The 26,409-nt window shown below is 44.3% G+C and overlaps 1 protein-coding gene across 1 annotated transcript; it reads left to right on the top strand.

Moving 5' to 3' along the window:
* The first annotated feature begins 1,351 nt into the window (after positions 1 to 1,351).
* Positions 1,352 to 26,167, top strand: LOC123993482 (protocadherin-12-like). The gene is made up of 4 exons (XM_046295667.1): positions 1,352 to 4,844; positions 7,044 to 7,135; positions 9,602 to 9,750; positions 24,166 to 26,167. The coding sequence occupies exons 1-4, from the start codon at positions 1,923 to 1,925 to the stop codon at positions 24,570 to 24,572; spliced, it is 3,570 nt and encodes a 1,189-aa protein (XP_046151623.1). The 5' UTR covers positions 1,352 to 1,922; the 3' UTR covers positions 24,573 to 26,167.
* Positions 26,168 to 26,409: the final 242 nt, after the last annotated feature.

Below are 26,409 nucleotides of genomic sequence, written 5' to 3'. Positions count from 1 at the left end.
CCTGTTTGTTTAGGAGATAGAACCTAATCGCATTGGCCGACCTCTGCCCTCTTTGGCCGCACAGAGACGGTCGCTCTGAGGGGAGTCAGCCCCCCCCTTTGGCTTTTTACGAGGTCTGGGGACCCTTAACTATTTCTCTGAAAACATACAGTGGAAAGGGACTGGTATCTTCAGCATCATCTTTCCCAGAGTTATCACCCTGCCCGGTGTTATCACTCTGTGAAAAGCTTTTATTGGCCCGCACAGTGATAGGTTTGTTGATGTCCAAGCTGAAAGGGAAACTTCCCATGCTATTGTTTCTGGTATAGGTTATAGGCCTACAGTTCCTTTGGTCCAGCTCATCAAATAATTGAAGTGCATTGTGATAATATAAACATGATATTTATATTAAAGTAAACATTGATTGATCAGGTTGATTGGTCAGACTTTACATGTTGTGTTAACCGTAAAGAGTATAACAAATTTTGTCTATGTAGGCTATTAGATAATTTCCTGTCGCACATTCAACTTTTATATATACACGCAGAGCTAAGATTAGGCCATTTCACACTCCTTTATCATTTTCCTATTGTGGAGATCCATATAATTGGCAAGATGTCTGTTATTTATCAGGATTGCTTGCCCTGTTTGTTAGCATCTATATTGCAGTTTTGCATTATACACTACATTGTTGCTAGACCTTCAGTATGGATAGCTTCTACTTTTTACAACGGCAAAACTGTTATGTTCTTGACTGAGCTATGTGTGATAAAAAAATGTTTTTAAACTGCTCAACAATTGCAGCTTACTGCTGTGAAACCCAACAAAAACCACATCATATTACAACAAAACATGAAAGAAGACATTAACGTAATCCAAAAATGGGCATTTGACAATCTAAAAGACGTTTTCTACTGAACAAGTTTGAAGTTGCCCACACATTTATCAGCAAGTGCTATCTAGTGTTTAGGATTTCTGTCGCGAGCCCAGACCGTAGATCATGCAGCTCTGAGTGGAGAGCAGGCCTGGTTACAGCTAAAAGTCCCATAGGGGCAAAGCTTCAAGCCCACTACTGAGTTAAAGATCCACAATGCAAGGCTCTGATGGTTTTTTGAATATTGCAGGAAAAAATTAACAAGGCAAAATGTGGTCTGGGGGCAGAGAGGGAGGATCACATTTCTTTAAAAGCACTCAAATGTTGTTTCAACTCCTGCTTAATTTCCTGAGGGCCCATTTTTTTTCTTTCTGTTTTAGGTTGTGGAGTCCAGATTTGCATATGCTCCATGCCTCCTGTTCTGATTGGCTGGGTCCTCCCCTGCTTGTATCATCACAGATCCAAACTTCCTCAGTGTTCTCCTAACTTTACTTTGTAGCTACAAGCTGATGAACCGAGAGGCTGGGAGCCAGCAGCTGTGTGAGTGAGTAATGCAGTAAGCTATGAGTGTATGTATGTGTAAGAGAGGGAGGCAAGAGTTATAGTTATAGGGTTTGTAATTTGGTTCTCTGACTCAACTTAAGGGTTGTAAGGTTGTTGGTATAAAAAGGATGTAGGGTTATCTTTAATTTCGTTTTAATTCTGTTTTGTTAGGAAATACATTAGATTGTTTCATTGATAGATTTAGCTGTAATTGTTGGTATATTTTGTGCTGATATTCAGAGCTCTGTAAAAATGTAAGAATATGGGTGGATGAGCAGTTTGATTCATGGTTTTTACTGATAAAAACATAATTCTATGTTTTGTTGATTTATAACTCAGATATTGAACTATCAACATTTTACTGTAGCAGGCTATTTTCAAAGGAGATATTTTCTATCTAAAGGTTTAACTCTTTTTTTATCAGTCATCAGTATTTAAATTGAAGAAGATAATTTTAGAGTAGGGGAAAAGAATTACACAACCTTATCTCAGTAGTTTATAGTGGGTGTTAGACATGCCCTTTTAAATGCTGGACAGGACAGTAATATCTCACACAGTCATGCTGCTGGCTCTACTGCTGGTTCTGTGTCTTGCTTCTGGGGCCCAGTGTTCAGACCCGGCCCCATTAACTGTTATGTACAGAGTCTGGGAGGAGCAGCCTGTGGGCACCAGGGTCGGCCATCTGGTCGATGACCTGCGTCAGAGAGGGGAGACAGAGGCATTGGAGGATTTCCAGGTCGTGGAGCATGGTCAAGCCCTGCCTTTCTCCATCGGAGCGAGCGACGGTACTCTCTCCACTCTGGGACAGCTGGACCGGGAGGAGCTGTGTCGAGGCTCGGACCTGTGTGAGTTGGCCTTCAGTGTCCTCTACAGGAAAGGTGGTGCTATCCACTTTCTGAGGGTGCGGGTGGAGGTGATGGACCTGAATGACCACAGCCCCACCTTCCCCAGTGGCAAGCAGGAATTGGAGATCTCTGAGACGGCCACGTTGAGGATGCGGATTCCCCTGGACCGAGCCGTGGACCCGGATGCCGGCCCCAATGGACTGCAGACCTACTCACTGTCCATTAACCAGCACTTTGCCCTGGATGTAAGGAGCACTGCGGATGGGCCAAAGCAAGCAGAGCTGGTGGTGATAAAGGAGCTGGACAGGGAGGTGCAGTCCTCCTTCGAGCTGACTCTGGTGGCCTGGGACAAGGGGAACCCTCCCAGGTCGGGCAGTACTCTGGTCAGAGTCAAAGTCTTGGACTCTAACGATAACAGTCCCATGTTTGAGGATGGCACCCCCACCGTGGAACTAACTGAGGACACAGCCCGTGGGACTATCGTCATCAATCTCAAGGCCACGGACCCTGATCAAGGGGCCAATGGGGAGGTTGAGTACTCTCTAAGCAAACATGCTCCACCTGAGGTGCAGAAGCTTTTCAGTGTCCACCCCCAGAGTGGGGCAGTGACCTTAAAAGGCGAACTGGACTATGAGGACAAACACTCTTATGAGGTGGACATCCAGGCTCGCGATCTTGGGCCCAACGCCATCCCCTCTCACTGTAAACTACACGTCAAGCTGAGGGACATCAATGATAATGCACCAAGGATCCACGTGACTTGGACACCTCCTGATTCCCCAGTGGCAACTGTTTTAGAGGGTGCACCGGAGGACACATTCCTCGCACTGGTGATGGTCTCTGATGCAGATTCCGGGGACAATGGGAATGTGCATGCCCACATATGGCACGGATCAGGCCACTTCCGCCTCAAGAAAATCCATGGCGACAACTACATGATTGTAACCAATGGCACCCTGGATCGCGAAAAGGTCATGGAGTATAACCTCACGTTATTTGCCCAGGATTACGGTGACCCTCCACTGTCATGTGTTAGATACCTAGTTGTCCATGTGTTGGATGAGAATGACAATGCCCCTGTGTTCTCCAAGTCCCACTACAGGGCTTCCTTCAAGGAGAACAATGCCATAGGCCTACAGGTCCTCAAGGTTGAAGCTAATGATGTGGACATTGAGCTCAGCGGCAGGGTGTCCTACTCCATTCGAGAGTCCAATGAACTGGGAACTCCCACAGCGTCTTTTGCCATCCACCCCATCAGTGGAGTAGTCAGCGCCCAGCAGTCATTGGACTATGAGGAGTCTCCCACCTACTCCTTCATCGTGGAGGCCATAGACCATGGGCATCCACCCCTCACCAGCACTGCCACGGTACTCATCGAGATCCAGGATGTCAATGACAACTACCCCGTCATCAAGGAGCCAATGCCAAAGAAAGGCATAGCCTTTGTGAGCGTCCCTGTCAATGCAGAGAAGGGGGAGATGGTGACAGAGCTAGGGGATGGTGCTGAAGAAGGCTCCACCTATCCTCCGATCGATCGCTCTGCACAAAATGGACTTTCAGGATTCCTGGCCACTACCATCAAGGCCAACGATCTAGACTCTGGCCTCAATGGAAGACTCAGCTACATGATCACAGATGGAAACCCCACAGGACTGTTCAGACTCGACGACACTACCGGACAACTGTATGTTAACACGACCAATGCGACAGAGCTCATTGGGAAGACTTTCAAAGTAGATATCGCTGTATCGGACAAGGGCTCTCCAAGGCTAGTGACAATGGTCACCTTGGAGGTGACTTTCGTCAACTTGCGGGACCATCTGAAGAACTCAGCCCCTGGTAACCGTGGCCATCTGAGTTTCACCATGATGATGGCCATATGCCTTGGGGCCAGCTGCCTCCTGCTTCTCCTGGCTGTTGCCCTGGTGACCACCTTCTGTCGACCCACGAAACGAGACAACCATGCCTACAACTGCAGGATGGCTGAGTCCACCTACACGCGTCACCCTCGCCGTCCACAGAAGAACATCAGGAAGACGGACATCCAGCTGGTTCCAGTCCTGAGGGGACGAAGGGAGGACCCTCCGGAAGATGAGGATGAAGCCCAGCCCCTCACCCCTATGCCCCTGGTGGTTGAAGAGCAGCACACTGAAAGGCAATACAGCATAGCCACCTCCATGCACCCAACAGTCCACTCCCAGGCCTACCCTGATGGGGGCGCAACGCTGCCAGTCTCCCATACCAGAACACTCAGGAAACCTGGGAGCATCGAGCTGGACGGCACTCTACCTCGAACCCCCACCACTCCTTACCGAACCCTGCGCAAGGCAAGAAACCCTTCGTTGTCCTCTTCACTCTCTCAGACCAGCACCCTGAAGCGACATGGGAACTCTGAGATCCAGGATAGGCCTGACGTTGAAGAGCCAGAACCATCCTCCCCAGTGTCCCAGGTAGCAACACTTAGAAGGTCCAAGAACACAGACACCAGAGGTGGACATGATGCTGAAGACCACAGACGGATGCTGAGGAACTTAGTCCGTCTCTCCATGGCTGCCTTCGGAGACAACTCCATCGAGCTGTCTGCTGCCTCTCCAGAAGTACAGGTAATAAACATTTCAGTTATAAATACTACAAACATGAATGCACATTTGGTATATATCATGCAATGCATTACCTTGATTTCCATCATTCTCATGTTAGATGATAGCGTATATACATCTAACTAATAACAGACTTTTGTTTTGTAAATAGGCCTTCTTTTTTTTCACTTAAAGAATTACTGTAAGTAATTAAGTGTAACCTACAGGAATATGAATGTAATGTCCTGAGAGCAAATATTTTTCTCCCTCTGTTCCTCTCTGCTATTTTGGCCTGGTGTTTAGCTTACATATAGGAAGCCTAAGGGGACAGCTGACAGATGATGCTGGAGCCAAAGCATTGAGTTTATTCAGGTGCTCATGTGTCAGCCACTGTAATCCTGTCTACTTCTGTGCCCCCGAGGAATCTCTCCTTTTACTCAGTATCACATAACAGATTCATACAGGGGAGGAAAAATGCCAGGAAGAATCAGTGGACCACTCTTATTCTCTAAGGGGGAAGCCCAGCCAAAGTAAGCTCTGATATGTCTGTAGTGTAAGGTAATACTGCCTTGACATGTAAGGACCTCGAGTCGTCAGTTACAAATGGCCCAAATGGCTGTTTCTGAGCTCACTTTAAGCAAAGAAAAACAGCAACTGTACAGGTCTGGTTTCCAACTACTCCAGAAGTGCTGTGCTCGTCAAACGATGCATCCTCATTGAGGGAGAATTCATGCAGTCGACAATGCCAAACACCCAATGGGCTTAGAACATAGAGTCTGGCAAGGTCTGAAGGCCTCATGTGAATTCCATTTTAACAGCAGGAAGAGGCCTGATTCTTGACCCACCTTTCCTGTACCCCCGTCCGCTCGCCCGCCCCACTTGGCACTTTTGCTTTAGAGTCCCCCCGTCCTCCACCTCCACACGTTCATATTTCGGAGGTTCATCCTGGAAGGAAACGGGTCAGAGAAGAATAGTCCTTTATGTAAAAGCACTTTCCTGTCCACCCTCGACCCTCTTTGTGCAACACACACACACACACACACACACACACACACACACACACACACACACACACACACACACACACACACACACACACACACACACACACACACACACACACACACACACACACACACACACACACACACACACACACACACACTTCCCTCTCTTCACATCACAAAGCCTGTTTCCTCTCTGAGCTTGGGGCCACAGTTAGCAGCACATCCGGTCCTATAAAAAAAGATGCCAGCACAAACCGCTCCAATTGTCTAATTGAATGACACCCATTCCCTCTCCCACAGAAAGTCACCTTTCTTTCACATGTTGCAACAGTTAAACCAACATATACCATGAACATCGATAAACAATGAGAACCACAGTACTTCATGGTATTTACATGCTGTTCAATTTAGTAGATTAAAAACTTTGACGTTTGTCGGCATTGCCTTTGTCAGGGAGTTAAACAATATCCCATACAGTTGGTATAAAACTGTCCAAACAGCCTCAATACACTACATTCCCCAAGCACTAGTTTGCTATTCTGACTTCTGTGTTATAATATCAGTAGCTGGTTTCCATCCATTGTGACATATTTTCATGGGGATATTCTCAAATCTGAGAATTTCCTCACTAGAGGTGCGCTTCCATCAAACTGACTTTTTGCGAATAAAATGCTGTGCGTGATGATGAAGGGCACATAAAAAACACTTTTGGGCTTAAGTTTCCATGTACCGAATAAAAAGTTATATGTGTTTCCAATCAATTGTTATCTTTGTCGATGATTTTGGCACAAAAAGTATTTGATAAAGAGCAAATGTGCCCACTCTGGTCTTGGCACCAACAGCTTGCAGATAGGCTACAGTGCAGACGGTACATGATGCGATTATGGATAAGAGCGAGATCATTTTTATTACTAAATTAGCAGCCAAGCACCGATTCCAAAGCTTTTCCATTGTAATTGTTACATATTTCGTTTTACAGACACAAAAGTATCGCACCATGTCCAACGAACAAAATGTCTATCGACATTTATGAAATTGTACCGACACTTAGTCTTTCCATCACACCTGTCGTGTTATTTATTTTTTATAAGGCATGACTTAACTTAAAAAGGTTGGCTGGAAACATGGTTACTGTCTCCTAACTCCTCTCTCCTCCTGCAAATTTAAAACAAGGTTACTGTCTCCTAAACCCCTCTCTCCTCCTGCCAATTTACAGCAGATCTCCCAGCTCCTCTCCCTGCTCCACCAGGGCCAGCTGCAGCCGAGACCCAACTTCCGAGGCAACAAGTACTCCCATCGCGCTGGCAGGTGAGTACATTTCCTCTTTCTTTTTTTCTTTTCTTCCCTTTTTCTTTTAATTATCCCTCCTTTGTTTCAGAGCCATTTGGCTGTTGATCACTACTACCGCTACATGCATCGTTTATGTGAGATTTTCATGATGTATTTTTTCACACAATGTCGACTTATCTCAAAAGCGTATATATTTACAACGTCATGTTTTTTATTTATATGTCTCCTTTATATGTACAAGGCATCCCATTAAGATGTTTTTCTCTGCTCGAAGGCACCTTATAAATAATTATCATTTCAAATGCTCCTATGCGTATAACTAGGCAATAGAGCTCAGGTTTGTGTCTGATAAACTGGAAGACCACCTCTGCCCTCAGTCTGCCAGTAACAGGAAGAGTGTCTCATAACCTAGGTGATCTGCCAGTAACAGGAAGAGTGTCTCATAACCTAGGTGATCTGCCAGTAACAGGAAGAGTGTCTCATAACCTAGGTGATCTGCCAGTAACAGGAAGAGTGTCTCATAACCTAGGTGATCTGCCAGTAACAGGAAGAGTGTCTCATAACCTAGGTGATCTGCCAGTAACAGGAAGAGTGTCTCATAACCTAGGTGATCTGCCAGTCAGCCAATGTGTCAGGGGGCATGTTAGAGCATGACTCACTGCCCTGACTCATGCCTCTAGGGCAGGAACCAGCACATCCAATGACCACAATGTTATTATCATCTATAGTGAGAGGTTTATATCTGGTTCGGCTTCTTAGCTAACACGAGGAATGAGGAGTCTGTCATAGTGTTTTCTTTCATTGAGATCATCTTAAAACAAGACACAGGCACAATGCAGACTTTTCTCCCCTACTCGGGTATCTGTTTTTATGTGTCATCATGACACATAAAAACATGTTGACCCCCACTGAGAGGTGACATTAGTCTACCTGATTGGGTGAGACTTCCTGTCTCTGGCCTGATTGGCCTAGCTATCTCCCTTGGGTCCAGGTCTGTCTGGCTCTGACTGGCTCAGATAACGTCTCTGACAGGGAGCATGTCCTGTTATCAGTCTATACCTCAAATCTCTGGTATTTTATCATTAAACACTAAAACACCTAGAAGTACAGTGCATTTTGGAGGGTATTCAGACCGCTTGACTTTTTCCACATTTTGTTACATTACAGCCTTATTCTAAAATTGTTTTTTTGCCCTCATCAATCTACACACGATACCCCATAATGACAAACCAAAAACAGTTTTTTTGAAATGTCCGCAAATTTGTTAAAGATAAAAAAAACGTAAATATCACATTTACAAAAGTATTCAGACCCTTTACTCAATACTTTGTTGAAGCACCATTGGCAGTGATTACAGCCTTAAGTATTTTTGGATATGACGCTACAAGCTTGGAACACCTGTATTTGGGTAGTTTCTTCTATTCTTCTCTGCAGATCCTCTCAATCTCTGTCAGGTTGGATGGGGAGCGTCATTGCAGAGATATTTTCAGGTCTCTCCAGAGATGTTTGATCGGGTTCAAGTCCGGGCTCTGGCTGGGCCACTCAAGGACAATCAGAGACTTGTCCCAAGGCCACTCTTGCATTGTCTTGGCTGTGTGCTTAGAGTCGCCCCAGTCTGAGGTCCTGAGCACTCTGGAGCAGGTTTTCATTAAGGATCTGTCTGTCCTATGCTTCGTTCATCATTCCCTCGATCCTGACTAGTCTCCCAGTCCTTGCCGCTGAAAAACATCCCCACAGCATGATGCTGCCATCACGATGCTTCACCATAGGGATGTTTCCAGGTTTCCTCTAGATGTGACACTTGGCATTCAAGCCAGAGTTCAATCTTGCTTTCAATAGACCAGAGAATCTTGTTTCTCATAGTCTGAGAGTCTTTAGGAGCCTTTTGGAAAACTCCACTCGGATGTCATGTGCCTTTTACTTAGGAGTGGCTTCAATCTGGCCACCTGATTGGTGGAGTGCTGCAACCTTATTAAATTGTAAAAACTAAAATAAAAAAGCTTCTTAGCAAAGTGCAATTTCTCAAGCAATATTTTTGCTAGGACTGTCTGGGAGGAGAGAGGTTTGGAACTACCTTTCTTATTGGTCTATTAAAGATAATAGACAACTAATTTATCCCCTGGTGATGTCACAAGACAGGCCCAAACTCCATCCCACCAAAACAGGCAGAAAATGTGGGCAGTCTTTATTAACAGCTCTTACACTAAAAGGGCATTATCATAATTTTCAGAGTATTGTTCCAACCTCTTGATGTGGCAATATATATAAAACACAGGAAAATGAAGGTTTTGACTGCACTGGTCCTTTAAACTATTATATTGAGCTCAAATCAGCATATTTCCAGAATGGAATCAACTTTCTCTCATTCAAATTTGGGAAAATTGAACAGGACAGTCATAATGATGGTTCCACAAGATGGCTGACGTTGGTTCTAAAATGTCCTCCCTCACTGTCCCTGACACTCCCCTGTCTGCTTCCCTGAAGGACCGGCATTCAGGACACTGATTGCCAGAGCACCAAGGACAGTGGCCATGGCGAGAGTGAAGCCGGAGACATGGACTGGGACACGGGCCGAGACTCCCCTGTCAACCTGCTACTGGAGGAGGACCTTAACACCCTGCTCAACAACCCTGGTAAGAACCGTTTTTATTTTTCAACGAAACCTTTATTTTACTAGCTTGTCCCATAGACATCAGAATACCCTTTCACCACTAAAGAGAACTTATACTATTTTATAGTCAACAAACAACAATAACATGGAAGAAAACTTAAAACAAATAATGGTCAAAACTAACAAAGAGAAAATACTTTTAGTGGCATTCCTAGCTCTCTGTGGGGCTTCATTCTGTTCTGACAATTCATAGCTGACTTAAATGACTAATAATGGGTGTTTTCACTCAGCCGTAAAGATTGACATTGGGATATACTGTATGTGAAACAGTAGTGAGGGCAGCACTCTGTATGGTCGAACAGACTAATATGTTCACATTCTATAGTCCAACATACACAGTAAATATATGTGTGGAGTTCCTTCCAGGTATTGTTCAGGTCATTGTCTCGTTCTGACTAGGGGCCCCGTCTTTGTTCTTTTCAAATCAAAGACACACCCCTTAGTTTTTCTCACTTAAGACCTCCGGGCAAATACAGGGATTTCTATCTTTCGGTTGATCTTCAGTGAGAGCAATATAAAGTCTATGCTGGTACAGTAATCTCACACAGGGGTGTTACAAAGACCTGCGTGTGTGTCTGTGTGTAATCCTTGAGTCACCCGTACCCAAAGGCAAAGGGGTCCTCCATTAGCGTTGTAAGTCACACTATATTTGTGAGACACGCGAATGGTGAGAAGCTCAGGCTCTTTGAGGATTCCTGACTACGTTTAAGCCGCCTGTTTCTCAGATGTTTTGTCTTCTCACCTGGAGAGTCGTTCTTTCTTGTATTTTGCTATGGTAGTCCCGTTTTCTAAGCTGTATAGAGCAACCAGACAGACACACCCCGTCACCACCACCCACTCTTCCCTGAGGCAGTGAACAGATAGTCTCACCTCTGACATCATGTTTCAAATCCAATTTGTTTGCCACATCATTCGTAAACAACAAGGTGTAGTGAAATGCTTACTTACGGGGCCCTTCCCAACGATGCAGAGAGAAAGAAAATTGAGAAACGAAGAAAAGTAAAACACATAATAATATAAGTAAAAATAGATACACAATAAGTAAGGATAACTTGGCTGTATACACGGGTTACCAGTACCGAGCCGATGTGCAGGGGTACGAGGGAATTTAGGTCAACTGCTACCTACATGTACAAATTACCTTGACTAACCTGTACCCCAGCACATTGACTCGGTACTGGTACCCCCTGTATAAAGCCTCGTTATTGTTATGTCATTTTCTTGTGTTACTTTTAGATTTTATTGATTAGATTTTTTTAAACTTTCGTTTATTTAGTCAATATTTTCTTAACTCTATTTCTTGAACTGCATTGCTGGTTAATGACTTGTAAATAAGCATCTCACATTCAGGTCTACACCTGTTGTTTTCGGTCTGTGTGACAAATAAAATTGGATAGAGTGACAGATAGTAAACAGTAGCAGAAGAGTATGTGATAAGTCAAAAAAAATGTAGTGCAAAAGTGGTCTATACAGAGAGTCCGGGTAGCTGTTTGGTTAAATATTTAACTAACTATTTAGCAGTCTTATGGCTTGCGGGTAGAAGCTGTTCAGGGTCCTGTTAGTTCCAAACTTGGTTCATCGGTACCGCTTGCCGTGTGGTAACAGAGAGAACAGTCCGTGAATTGTATGGCTGAAGTCTTTGGCAATTTTTATGGTCTTCCTCTGACACCACCTGGTATAGAGGTACTGGATGGCAGGGAGCTCGCCCCTAGTGATGTACTGAGCTCTCCGAATTACCTTCTCTAGCACCTTGCGGTCGGCTGCCAAGCAGTTTCCATACCAAGCAGTGATGCAGCTAGTCAAGATGCTCTCAATGGTGCAGCTGTAGAACCTTCTGAGAATCTGAGGGCCTATGCCAAATATTTTCAGCCTCCTGAGGGAGAATAGTCATTGTCGTGCTTCTCCACAACTATGTTGGTGAGTTTGGACCATGATAGATCCTTAGTGATGTCGACACAGAGGAACTTGAAGCTTTCGGCCCGCTCCACTACAGCCACGTCAATGTGAATGGAGGCGTGCTCGGCCCTCCGTTTCCTGTAGTCAACACTTGTTTTTTTCGATCAGTTCCTTTGTCTTGCAGACATTGAGGGAGAGGTTGTTTTCCTGGCACCACAATGCCAGGTCTCTGACCTCCTCCCTGTAGGCTATTTCATTGTTGTTGGTGATCAGGCCTAGCACTGTTGTGTCTTCAGAAAACTTTAAAATGGTGTTGGAGTCGTGTGCATCCATGCAGTCGTGGGAGGAACAGGGAGTACAGAAGTACAGATTTGCCAAATGGAGGGCGAGTGAGAGCTTTGTATGCATCTGTGTGAGTGGAATAAAGGTGATCTAGAGTTTTTTTTCACCTCTAGTTGTATAGATGACATTCTGATAGAAATGAGGTAAGACTGATTTCAGTTTCCCTGCATTAAATTCACCGGCCACTAGGGGAGCACCTCCTCTGGATGAGCATTTAAAGCTCATTGAGTGCGGTCTTAGTGCCAGCATCTCCAACTTCTTAATCATAGCCTCAATTTTGTCCCGCATATTGAATATAGTTGCGGAGAGTCCCTGTAATCCTAGATTCAGGTCATTCAGGTGAGAAAAAAACATCACCCAGATAGGCCAGTCCTGTGAGAAACTCATCATCATGCAAGACAAGTGAAAATCATGGTCAGTAAAGAAAACTTTAAGCTCGTCTCTCAATTCAATACTTTGCCCCTTGATAACCAGCACACTTCTGTCTGTTGTTAAAGTGTTACATGGTCGCTGCCTTTATCATTGCGTAGTGCAGAAAATACATGAGAGTTCAGGGGCCTTGCTTTAACAAAGTTAACCATGTTCGCTGTAGTGCCCAAAATGTCTTTCAAGCTGTCAGGCATTCCCTTGGCAGAAAGAGTCTCTCAGTGGAGGCTGCAGTGTATCCAAGTGGCGTCAGGAGCAACTGCTTGCATGTCATGGCTTTTGCACCATCACTAAAGATACTAACACATCTTGACCACCAAAGTCCATTTGATGTCACAAAGCTGTTCCATACTTTAAAAATGTCCTCTCCTGTTGTCCTGGTTTTCCAGTGGTTTGCAGAAGAGAATGTCTTCCTTAATTGACCTCCCATAAACATAATGGACATATACCAGGAGCTGTGCCAGGCCCGCCACGTCTGTTGACTCATCCAGCTGTAACGCATAGAATTCACTGGCTTGTATGAGAAGCAGTAATTGTTTCAAAATCTCCTGCCATGTCACTGATGCGTCATGAAACAGTGTTGTTTGATGAAGGCACCGTCTGTATCATTTTTTGGGGCTTTTCCCCCCAGCATTGTCCCAGCCATATCCGCGGCAGCAGGAAGAATGAAGTCCTCCACAATAGTATGAGGCTTGCCTGTCCTAGCCACTCGGTAGCTCACCATATAAGACGCTACTAGCCTCTTCTTATTAATGGTATCTGTTTCTTTTATACATCTTACTACTTGAAAGTTGTCTTAATTCTCGCAAAATAATAATAGGCATGTTCAAATAGGCTTGTTTTGTTTTTAAATGTCTGCGCAAGAGTGAAAGTTTAATCGAGTTGTGAGATAATACTTTTGCACGTATAACACACTGTGGCTGAGGAAAGGCACTACTCCCAATATAAGTGAACCCCAAATCAATCTAGTTCTCATCAGATTCACAACTGTCAGTGTCCATGCTAGCTGGGCTAACAATAAATGTATAATTACTGATGCTAGCGTTGGATGTGCTCATGGAAGCAGAACAACTTGTGTCATCAACAGGTGCAGGTGTAGTACTGCTGGTAGTAACAGTACTACCAGTTGAGCTGGTGTGTGTCTCTATGGACGCGGGCCTTACTTTCTTTTTGACCATTTAGCCATTTTAGAGCAAACCGGAATGAGCAGCAGCTATGTTTGGCTACATACGGACGATTAATGAAATTCCTGCTAGAGAATAACGGTTAATGTGATTGAATGTTAATTATTCGACTAGGCTTCCTGTATTTGACATTGTGTTGTTATTTCACTGAACACAATATGGTTTAATTTTATTTTTGTATGTTATCCGTGTCGTTGTTCAGCCACGACTCAGTGAAACATAAGATATTCCGATTTTCAATGTACTGTTGGTAGGATATTTGTGATCGTAGCTAGTCTATTTTGTTATCCAATGATTGTACGTTGGCTAATAGGACTGATGGTAAAGGCAGATTGCCCACCTGCCGTCGGATCCTTACAAGGCACCCCGAAGAACGTCCCCAATATCTCTGTCTCTTCTTCATGCGAATGACAAGATTTGGGCCTTGTCGGGTGTCTGAAGTAAATCCTTCGCGTCTGACTCGTTAAAGAACAAATCTGTGTCCAGTACGAGGTGAGTAGTCGCTGTCCTGATATCCAAAAGCTCTGTTTGATCATAAGAGACGGTAGGAGAAACATTATGTACAAAAGAAGTTTACAAATAAGGTGAAAAAACACACAATAGCACAATTGGTTAGGAGTCTGTAAAACGGCAGCCTTCTCCTCCGGCGCCATTCTTCTTAGAAGATTTCTATGGGCACAAGCACTGTTCATGTCACAATCTGTTCACACCCCTCTTGTTGGTGGAGATAATTTAGCATTCTTTGTAAAAGCTTATTTCCTGCAATTCTACACATTGTCATGGGGCGCAAAGAACATTTAGCAGTTTTAAAGCATATTTTCTTGCAATTCTATACATTTTGCTATGTCTAATGTGTATTCATGTGATATTTGAGTGACAAAAAAATTACAACTATATCTATGGGCTAAAAAACAAAATAAAAAAATGTTAGCTGACATGGGCTACTCAATCTGGACATTTCTGACAAGTTATAAATAGCTCTCTAATGTATGCAATGACTGACATGACAAGAGGAAAACTGATGATGCACGACCCAATTTTCCAAATTGCACCTAGTGCATTCTACTATTACAACTTTCAAGAGTACATTTAAAGCCAGACTGAGTTCCTTAAAAACTCAGTCCGACCCCCCCACCACCCACCCCTGCCGACCCCTCACGCACCCCACCATTTGGGAACCACTGCTGTAGCGTACTGTTCAGATAGGTTAACTCACGTGTCCAACACATTCCACGGAAGACCGAGTGTCTGCGGGTTCTCTCCTCACATGTACTTAATGGACGAAATATGGTCATTAATTAGTAAGGAATTCCCCTCGCCTGGCTGTCTATGGAATGAGTTTTAAACCCCTGGGTTAAATGGAAACTGAAATCTGGAGACTGACTGTAGGTCTGTAACACGTTGTTACGAATCCCTTTTGGCCCGACAGTCTAGGGGGGATGGTAATGAGACCCGTAACATAACTCATGCAAATTATTATTGTGACAAAGTAAAAGTGTGCACGAAATAACCACGACAACAGAAATCTACCATCAAACTCTAGGTTTATTTATAAATACACGGTAATGGGGGGGGGGAGCAGGAAAAGGGGCTGAGCTGGACCCAAGGAAAGAAACAATAAATATACAAAAACACACCCCTAAGCTAGACTAGCCTACTTTAACAACAACTAACTAACTAACCAAAAATACAGTGGGTGGTCCGCCCAGTTCTAACTAGTGTATTTAACAAAGTTCACCTACGGGTAGTGTATGCCCATGGGCGACTTGTCTTGGTTTCCCCCTTTTCCCACCAGCAATCAAACAAACACCATAAACAAAAACAATACTCACAGGTGATGACAAAGTACTATGAGGTGCTTAAACAAAAGAGAGGTTAAGACATAAAGCGAGAGTGAAACACAGAGACCTACAGACATGGCATTTACAGAGAGATTTAGCTGAGCTGAGCTAGAGATTGAGCTGAGCAGAGCTTTAGAACAAACAAACGATGGGGTTTTTAAACCATGGGGAAGGAACTGTGATAGGTCAGGAAATAGGAGGAGGTGTGTCTTCTGATTGATGATTGATTGTTGACTGATTGGGGAGTGATGATTTCCACCTGTGAGGGGAGAAGGAGAGAAAAGAAACACACACACAGGATACACACACACAGGATAACTGTATCCGTAACACACGTGTCGAACTCATTCCACGGAAGGCAGAGTGTCTGCTGGTTTTAGCTCCACCCTTGTTCTTAACTGATGAATTAAGGTCACTAATTAGTAAAGCACTTCCCTCACCTGGTTATCTAGGTCTTAATTGAAAGGGAAAACCCACAGATGCTAGGCCCTCCATCAAATTTGACATTTAACATTAACTCCTACAGAACTAAGCATTTCTTGCAGTAAAATGAGTCACCAAATGTAGGCAACATTTCGACTCAGGAACAGGAGTGGAGAAATATAATTTCTTTCTTTCAGCATCTTGAATGTGAATGCGCAGTTAGATACCATCTGTAGAGTTGCTGTCTTTATCAGCATCATAAAAGCTGATCGTATTTCAGCTACATGACATTATGCTGGTGAGCAAGGGTTTATTTAGTCTTCTAGGGCAACATATAATGACAAAAGAGAAGCTGCATGTTTCTAACTATAGACAAGTTGACTAACACAGGGTTTCCCAAACTCGGTCCTGGGTCCCCCCTTGGGTGCATGTTTTGGTTTTTGCCCTAGCACTACACAGCTGATTCAAATAAACAACTCATCATCAAACCCTGGACTAACAATTAGCCTACCAAAACGTCGGAAATTATAAGCAGAAACCTATCTGAATAAGGCAACAACTAAAAAACCTTCCACAGTTTCTGACTGCATTTTCTAAATTAGGGGGTTAGGGTTGGGTGCAGGCCTCAGATTTTCACTTTATCCTTTATCACATATAGTCGAGTCAGGCTTTTGTGGAAGGGTTATGACCGGTTGTGGATGGGTTATGACCGCTTGTGGATGGTTTATGACCGGTTGTGGATGGGTTATGACCGGTTGTGGATGGGTTATGACCGGTTGTGGATGGGTTATGACCGGTTGTGGATGGGTTATGACCGGTTGTGGATGGGTTATGACCGGTTGTGGATGGGTTATGACCGGTTATGGATGGGTTATGACCGGTTGTGGATGGGTTATGACCGGTTGTGGAAGGGTTATGACCGGTTGTGGATGGGTTATGACCGGTTGTGGATGGGTTATGACCGGTTGTGGATGGGTTATGACTGGTTGTGGATGGGTTATGACCGGTTGTGGATGGGTTATGACCGGTTGTGGATGGGTTATGACCGGTTGTGGATGGGTTATGACTGGTTGTGGATGGGTTATGACCGGTCGTGGATGGATTATGACCGGTTGTGGATGGGTTATGACTGGTTGTGGATGGGTTATGACCGGTCGTGGATGGATTATGACCGGTTGTGGATGGGTTATGACCGGTTGTGGATGGGTTATGACTGGTTGTGGATGGGTTATGACCGGTCGTGGATGGATTATGACCGGTTGTGGATGGGTTATGACCAGTTGTGGATAAGCTATGTCGTGTCTTTGCTATCATTAAATGAAGACTTTTAGTTTTTATCAAAGATTCTCTGTAAGTATTATTACGCGATTAAACTGATTCATCATGTAACTGTAATTAACTAGGAAGTCGGGGCACCAAGGAAAATATTCAGATTACAAAGTTATAATTTTCCTAATATAACATTTCAGATATTTTCATATCTGATCAATAGTCTTCTGATTAATGAATTCTTCTTTACCTCACGTTAGTCTCATTCCAAACGTCGTAAATTGTTGGTTATCTGCACGAACCCAGTCTTCACTATGAGTCATCCATACATCAATTGTCTTAAATCATGTATTTATTAACTAACTAAACAATCACAGAAGTGCACACACAAACAAACAAAGTAAATATGGTAACAAGAAATGATAGGGGAATGTGCCCTCGTGGGCAAACCGGCATGGCGGCTTGTTAGACAAAAGGGGAGTGGGGGTCAGCTGAGAAGTCATCACAGAGTTGATAATTATAACAATTGAAATGCTAATCCTTTGCACATGAACGCTCACTCATTCGGGAACAATTGCAATCAGTATATATATTTACGCTCAGTGTGTCGTCGGGGTCTCTGTTGAAAAGTTTGTTTCTGTTGGAGAGTTTCTCCGCCCTCTGTCGTGGTTAGAATGGATAGTTCAGAGTGACATTAATTCATGTCGTTATGGATAGATGTTTCAGCGGTTGTCGTTCTTCGCGTTCAATGATACCGAATTCCTAGCTGCAGACTAGTAATTAATATCAAAGACCGGTTGTAGATGGGATATGACAGGTTGTGGATGGTTTATGACCGGTTGTGGATGGGTTATGACCGGTTGTGGATGGGTTATGACCGGTTGTGGATGGGTTATGACCGGTTGTGGATGGGTTATGACCGGTTGTGGATGGGTTATGACCAGTTGTGGATGGGTTATGACCAGTTGTGGATGGTTTATGACCGGTTGTGGATGGGTTATGACCATTTGTGGATGGGTTATGACCGGTTGTGGATGGGTTATGACCGGTTGTGGATGGGTTATGACCGGTTGTGGATGGGTTATGACCGGTTGTGGATGGGTTATGACCGGTTGTGGATGGGTTATGACCGGTTGTGGATGGGTTATGACCGGTTGTGGATGGTTTATGACCGGTTGTGGATGGGTTATGACCGTTTGTGGATGGGTTATGACCGGTTGTGGATGGTTTATGACCGGTTGTGGATGGGTTATGACCGGTTGTGGATGGGTTATGACCGGTTGTGGATGGTTTATGACCGGTTGTGGATGGGTTATGACCAGTTGTGGATGGGTTATGACCGGTTGTGGATGGGTTATGACCAGTTGTGGATGGGTTATGACCGTTTGTGGATGGGTTATGACCGGTTGTGGATGGTTTATGACCATTTGTGGATGGGTTATGACCGTTTGTGGATGGGTTATGACCAGTTGTGGATGGGTTATGACCAGTTGTGGATGGGTTATGACCGTTTGTGGATGGGTTATGACCATTTGTGGATGGGTTATGACCATTTGTGGATGGGTTATGACCAGTTGTGGATGGGTTATGACCAGTTGTGGATGGGTTATGACCAGTTGTGGATGGGTTATGACCATTTGTGGATGGGTTATGACCGTTTGTGGATGGGTTATGACCATTTGTGGATGGGTTATGACCAGTTGTGGATGGGTTATGACCGGTTGTGGATGGGTTATGACCAGTTGTGGATGGGTTATGACCAGTTGTGGATGGTTTATGACCGGTTGTGGATGGGTTATGACCATTTGTGGATGGGTTATGACCGGTTGTGGATGGGTTATGACCGGTTGTGGATGGGTTATGACCGGTTGTGGATGGGTTATGACCGGTTGTGGATGGGTTATGACCGGTTGTGGATGGGTTATGACCGGTTGTGGATGGTTTATGACCGGTTGTGGATGGGTTATGACCGTTTGTGGATGGGTTATGACCGGTTGTGGATGGTTTATGACCGGTTGTGGATGGGTTATGACCGGTTGTGGATGGGTTATGACCGGTTGTGGATGGTTTATGACCGGTTGTGGATGGGTTATGACCAGTTGTGGATGGGTTATGACCGGTTGTGGATGGGTTATGACCAGTTGTGGATGGGTTATGACCGTTTGTGGATGGGTTATGACCGGTTGTGGATGGTTTATGACCATTTGTGGATGGGTTATGACCGTTTGTGGATGGGTTATGACCAGTTGTGGATGGGTTATGACCAGTTGTGGATGGGTTATGACCGTTTGTGGATGGGTTATGACCATTTGTGGATGGGTTATGACCATTTGTGGATGGGTTATGACCAGTTGTGGATGGGTTATGACCAGTTGTGGATGGGTTATGACCAGTTGTGGATGGGTTATGACCATTTGTGGATGGGTTATGACCGTTTGTGGATGGGTTATGACCATTTGTGGATGGGTTATGACCAGTTGTGGATGGGTTATGACCGTTTGTGGATGGGTTATGACCAGTTGTGGATGGGTTATGACCATTTGTGGATGGGTTATGACCGTTTGTGGATGGGTTATGACCAGTTGTGGATGGGTTATGACCAGTTGTGGATGGGTTATGACCGTTTGTGGATGGGTTATGACCAGTTGTGGATGGTTTATGACCATTTGTGGATGGGTTATGACCGTTTGTGGATGGGTTATGACCAGTTGTGGATGGGTTATGACCGGTTGTGGATGGGTTATGACCAGTTGTGGATGGGTTATGACCTTTGTGGATGGGTTATGACCGTTTGTGGATGGGTTATGACCAGTTGTGGATGGGTTATGACCTTTGTGGATGGGTTATGACCGTTTGTGGATGGGTTATGACCGGTTGTGGATAGGTTATGACCGGTTGTGGATGGTTATTAGCATATTGTGTGCGGGTGAACAAACAACTGAACCATGCACCACTAGTGTGTAGATCAGTGTGTTTTCAGCACCCCTTGTTCAGAATGTGGCCTCACAATCTCTATCTGTCCTTGAGCTCTGCTATTTTCTTTCAAATCTGCATTATTTTGTTTGGTAGCCATATCACCCATTAAAGGGATAGTTCACTTGAAAATCTAAATTGAAACTATAGTCTTAGAGAAGATAGAAGATGAATCACATATCACCAATTTAGTTGTCAGATTTACTAAACCGATGATTATGATCGTTATTAAAGCTGAGCTCTGACTTGAAATAGATTTGTAGATCTAACGCTTGGCGGTATGATTTAAACTGCTTCCATATTTGGGGGTGTTTGGTTGTGGTTGTAGTCGATCTACCACAGAAGGGATGTTCTCCACATCAAACCTGTTTGTGTGATGTGGTGTGTGGGGGTTCCTCTGGTTCCAATAAGAGGGTAATTGTTTTCTGAGGATTTAGGGGTTCCCTGCTGGTGGGTCCAGTCTAATTAAGTTTGCAAGGGGGCGAGCCATGGATCACGGAAGATAGAGAGAAGAAGGGAGTGGGAGAGGGAAATGAGATGTAGAGTGGGGGGTGTAGAGAGAGAGGGATGAGGTACAGAGTGGAGGGTGTAGATATAGGGGGATGAGCTATAGAGTGGGGGGTGTAGAGAGAGGGGATATAGAGAGAGTGGGGGTGTAGAGAGAGGGGATATAGAGAGAGTGGGGGTGTAGAGAGAGAGGATATAGAGAGAGTGGGGGGTGTAGAGAGAGAGGATATAGAGAGAGTGGGGGTGTAGAGAGAGAGGATATAGAGAGAGTGGGGGTGTAGAGAGAGGGGAAGAGAGAGAGTGGGGGGTGTAGAGAGAGGGGATATAGAGAGAGTGGGGGTGTAGAGAGAGAGGATATAGAGAGAGTGGGGGTGTAGAGAGAGAGGATATAGAGAGAGGGGGGTGTAGAGAGAGGGGGAGAGTGAGATAAGGAGAGGGAGAAGAGTTTGCAGACATAAAAACAAAAGGGGTTAGACCAGGGATGGTCAACTTTGATGGGGGCCACAAAAAATCACAAGGGGCCTTAGTGGCTCGCGGGTCTGCGTACCAACATTCATACCCACACAAGCAGTCAGAGTAGGCATTAGCCTTTTGGGGACCAAAGAAACATTTTTGCTAAATCTTCTCTCCTTCCCATGGAAAAATGTGTATAATTACAGCAAACTTGCTTTAAAGCTGCAACATTTTCTCTACGCCCCATGGCAAAATGTGTATAATTGCAGAATTGACATTTTCTGAATACATTTTATTGCTTTTTACACATTTTGCCATGGGGCGTAGAGAAAATGTTACAGTTTTAAAGCAAGTTTGCTGCAATTATACACATTTTGTCATAGGGTGGAGAGAAATGTTTGTAGTTTTTAATATGATATTTGAGTGAGAGTGACTAACAAAATCAATCGGGGTCCCACGTCAGTAATTCAACCATGACTACTACAACTTTAGATAGCTGATATGGGCTAATTGAGTGATTGTCAGTGTAACGGATGTGAAACGGCTAGCTTAGTTAGCGGTGGTGTGCGCTAAATAGCGTTTCAATCGGTGATGTCACTTGCTTTGAGACCTTGAAGTAGTAGTTCCCCTTGCTTTGCAAGGGCCTCAGCTTTTGTGGAGCGATGGGTAACGATGCTTCGTGGGTGACTGTTGTTGATGTGTGCAGAGGGTCCCTGGTTCACGCCCGGGTATGGGCGAGGGGACGGTCTAAAGTTATACTGTTACATCAGTGACTGACGAGAAAAACTGCTGATGTACAACCACATTTCAAAATTGCACCCTGTGTATTCTACTATTCTAACCCAAATGAGTTCCATTTGTTTTTTGGGAAATTGATCCGCGGGCCTAGTACCCCACCCCTGAATTAGACAGTAAGAGGGACAGAGAAACAGAGAGAGAGGGGATGGAGGGGGGGGGGATGACAGAGGTGTTTGCAGAGAAAGCAGCCAGACAAGGAAGCAGCATTTTATTGAACCCAGGCAGTTAGCTTGTGGGTTAATCTCTCTCTCTCTGATGTGGTCTGCTGTGGGGCTAACACTGCCTCCCCAGCCTCCGTGTCAAAGTCAAGCAGTCGCAACAGACCATGTACAAGGGCCAGCCTGCTGAGTTAATGGCAGTTTATATGCATGCTATCAATGTTAGCAACGCTCTCGTCTAAGGTCTCCGGGAGACGACAGACATGAAAGATGGCCTTAGAAGTAATGGCGGTTGAGTTGTTCAGGGCCACTTCGTTTGATTACCTGTGTGTGTGGTTCAACAGCTCAAGAGTTAAACCCTCCCCCCTCCACAAATATAGAGCTTCCTCTCTTTCATTCAAAAACCCCCACATACATGGAGCTCAGCCTTTGAACATTCCAAACAAATACTGCAGAGGATAACTATCTTACAGGGATTTGGGGCAAAACATGATGCGTCTGAACGTCATGTGGGATTTGTGTAGGTTGCTCTTCACTGATGTGTAGGGTAAACACAGCGGGATAAGGATTTGTGTAGGTTGCTCTTCACTGACGTGTAGGGTAAACACAGCGGGATAAGGATTTGTGTAGGTTGCTCTTCACTGATGTGTAGGGCAAACACAGCGGGATAAGGATTTGTGTAGGGCAAACACAGCGGGATAAGGATTTGAGTAGGTTGCTCTTCACTGATGTGTAGGGCAAACACAGCGGGATAAGGATTTGTGTAGGTTGCTCTTCACTGATGTGTAGGGTAAACACAGCGGGATAAGGATTTGTGTAGGTTGCTCTTCACTGATGTGTAGGGTAAACACAGCGGGATAAGGATTTGTGTAGGTTGCTCTTCACTGATGTGTAGGGTAAACACAGCGGGATAAGGATTTGTGTAGGTTGCTCTTCACTGATGTGTAGGGTAAACACAGCGGGATAAGGATTTGTTTAGTTTATGGATTGAGATTTAAGTCAAGGTCTGTCAGTGTCACAGTGGGGGGAGAGTGTATGAGTGTCTGTGTGTGTGTTTGAGAGAGGGAATTAGGGTGTGTGTACTGTATGTATGTGTGTGGGGAGAGATGCTCGCTGCTGGGGTCGTTCAGGAACTTCTCTGCAAGTGTGTGTGTGTTGCTGAGTGTGTGGGCACCAGGTCTGGTTGTGATTTAATGAGGACCACAGGGTGAGTGATCCACAGCAGGCGCTTTTTCTAGGCCACGAGCCTAATCAGATTGAAGTGAGGAGAATCAGGTTAAAGAGTTGGGGAGGCCAAAACAAGAGGAGTCATTCTGGTGTTTTTTAAATCTTTTTTATTCCTGGGGTTGTAACCTGTAGCATGTTGCTTGTGTTTTGTCATTTAAAAATGTCTCTCGGTAGTCTCTATTCATTTTGTTGAAATGTGTTTTTTTTAAACATACCATTTAAATGTAAATTATCAGTTATACTACAACTAACACCCCCCCCCACAAAAAAATAATAAAAAATAATTAGAAAATAGATAAGTTGGTCAAGATTATCAGGCATGGACATCCCCATAATGCCTGGAATGCTTAACTCTAGAGATTGGCTTAGCTTTAAGTGGATTTTCACCCATTCTGAGTCTGTTCATGCTCATTATGTGTAAAACCACTTGGCCACTTTACTTGAGTATAACTCAGGATATAGCCAGGAGATGACAGGAAATGCCAGATAAATATACTCCTCCTGTGATTTCCTCCACCCCCCCCCCCTCCAAAGGAAATTGTTTTTGAGCAAGATTGGACTTTTACCTCCATAAGCTTATTTTTTATTAACTTATTTTTCTCTTTGTTGTCTTTAACATACCAGATACTCATTCTCCCATCTTCAGATTTTATTTAATGTTGTTTTCACAGGAGGAAAGGCATTTTCTCAGGCGCAAACAACAATACTGGCCAACAACAACAAATACTATAACAAAGGACACCCATGTGGTGCTTTGTGTCACATCCAGCGGTGTATTTCTGTAGAGCTGTTGCTTTGTCTTATATACATGTTGTTAAACTGTTTTGCCAGTTTTGTACTTTATCCACATGTTCTCATCTATTTCCTTGTCTCTTATCAGATGACGTCTTTGCTGACATAGAGGACCCTGCATGGATGGCCCGCCTCTCCCTCCCCCTCACTGCAGACTACCACAAGAACATTTTTGTCCCCAACGGGCCACCGTCCTCAGACACCCATTGCTCCCCAGACACCCTTGACGACTCCTCTTTCTCCACCTTCGGCAAGACGCCGGAGAAGGATGGCCCGCTGGGCGGGGCCTTGCTCTCCGAGGTCAACACCTTGTTTAACATGCTCCTGACCCAGAAGGGCGACTCACAGTCACGCCCCTCGCCAGATGTTCTCTACAGATTGTCTGCCGCCTACCGGCGCTCGCTGGGGCTGGACGGAGCTGCCAATGCGCCACGGAACTCTGGGAACCCCGAAAAGACGTCCCCTCTGGCTCATTGCTCGGCCCAATTCCCTTAGGCCTTGTCTTAACATGGTTACGTCATGGAATTCAGTCTAAAAGAAGTTGCTGTAAAAAAGACAGCCTCTACAAGCCAGAATGTTGAATACGTTGAAACGTACGTTGCCGGTTGTCTGTGCTGTTGGTCCTTTTGGCGGTAGGAAGTGTAGATAGGGTATCCACAGGAAAGTGTTGTTTACACAGCTTTTTGCCATGCCGGTAGTTTCTGTCACTTGTATTTTCCATCTCCTGATGCACAATATGTCAACATTAGCCGAATGTAACTGAATGTTGTTGACCAAAGTGCATTACCTCAAAAGCAGCTTGAAGTGCTTGTGAAATTTGCCAGCTGATTACGTGGGACAACGTTTGGTCTGTGACATTTTTGACATATTGTGCATGTCGCTTGCGGATTTTGTCAGCATTGAAAATACAAACCAACATACAGACCAACGTACTGAAAGTTGGGTTAATAACACTACTCTGTGGATATTTTGTCTCAGATGACCTCCTACATCAGGACAAAATCAGCAGACAACAGGTCAATTACATTCAAATGAAGTTTATTCAACAGTCTGACTTGTGATGTGACTGTTCATAAAAAGGGAGCCTACATGTTAGAGACGAGAGTCGTCCACTCTTGGATTCGTAGAGGCTATCTTAGACCCAACACCTGGTTTGAAAACAGTTGCATCAACTTCATTTGATTGGTTCCTGTGTGTTTGGGCTATTTAGAATGTCCAGTATGTTCTTACAATCCCCCCAAACCAATGACTGTGTTTTCCTTTTTGCTGTGGTTGCAAAAATGACTGAACTGCTCAAGCTTACAACAGCAACCTCTTCTCCTAACATATCCCCATTAGGAGACGTCAATTACACTATTAGCCCCAGACAGACTGCTTCCCTGTCTGGAACAAGCCAAGGCCAGAAAAGGGGGAGGAGTTAACCTAAGGTCTTTGTTCAGTGCTGGAACACGGTCAATGCACTATACAGTACTCCCTACATAGCACAGAGTGTACATTTAGCTTGAGATAAATGTTACACAAGTAAACTGTTTCCCACATGTGGCACATTCTCCCCTGTATCATTCTGATTAACTCTCTCTCTCTGGTCAGAAGTGTTTATCAGTGGGAGCAACAACACGGTGCTATTCTTTGTTAGCGTTGTCCATGGTATGAATGGCTGAGTTTGGCAAACCAAGCAAAGAGTCCAAGAAGGAAATGGCTCTTTGTCTTTTCTTAAGAGAAAACACTAGCGAAACTAAGTCCTGTTCCTGAGGATGTCTGCCGCCATTTCCTTCACCTCCATTTTGAGAAATGTCTCCATTGTTGATTACAATGTGTATTTACTCAAGTAAATTCCTTAGCTACTGAAAAATGTCATATTTACAGAGGTAAATATGCTGTTTATTGAGGTCTGTGTAAGAAAACATAAACATGATTTGGTTTTAGATATTTGAATGGCTGTAAAAGTGTTATAAATGAACTTTTTTGACAAAAGGTGTAATTTGTAACTTTGCTTGGGAGAATATGGCATTTTTTTGGCCATAAATCAAACCAGCAGCACTTTGTACATCATATTTTCTAAAACATTTAAATAAAATTATTTGAGAACAGCATCATGCTCATTTCATCCTACAAATTCCACAATGTTGAGGATTTTGACTTTTGTTTTGAATGTTGGGAAATTAGATTTTCTTTGGGTGAGAACATGGAGACTCACTGCAAAAGAACATCTCTCGGAAAAACCTTTGTAAGACAACGACCTCTGGTGCTTTTTCCATGTCATTTTTGTATATTGACTCGTGATGAACTCTTTACATTTGCACAATACGGATTGAATAGAGCCCTCAGACTA

Source organism: Oncorhynchus gorbuscha, linkage group LG13 (genome assembly GCF_021184085.1).
Source record: "Oncorhynchus gorbuscha isolate QuinsamMale2020 ecotype Even-year linkage group LG13, OgorEven_v1.0, whole genome shotgun sequence".
Classification (NCBI taxonomy): Eukaryota; Metazoa; Chordata; class Actinopteri; order Salmoniformes; family Salmonidae; genus Oncorhynchus; species Oncorhynchus gorbuscha.
Note: the sequence above shows the minus strand (reverse complement) of the source record. Positions and strands in the feature narration are given on the sequence as shown.

Bases quoted from the DNA above. Each gene is read 5' to 3' on its own strand.
- LOC123993482 (XM_046295667.1), top strand. From the start codon at position 1,923: ATGCTGGACAGGACAGTAATATCTCACACAGTCATGCTGCTGGCTCTA. The intron at 4,845-7,043 runs GTAATAAACATT...GCCAATTTACAG, and splicing joins CTGCCTCTCCAGAAGTACAG to CAGATCTCCCAGCTCCTCTC. The intron at 9,751-24,165 runs GTAAGAACCGTT...GTCTCTTATCAG, and splicing joins CACCCTGCTCAACAACCCTG to ATGACGTCTTTGCTGACATA.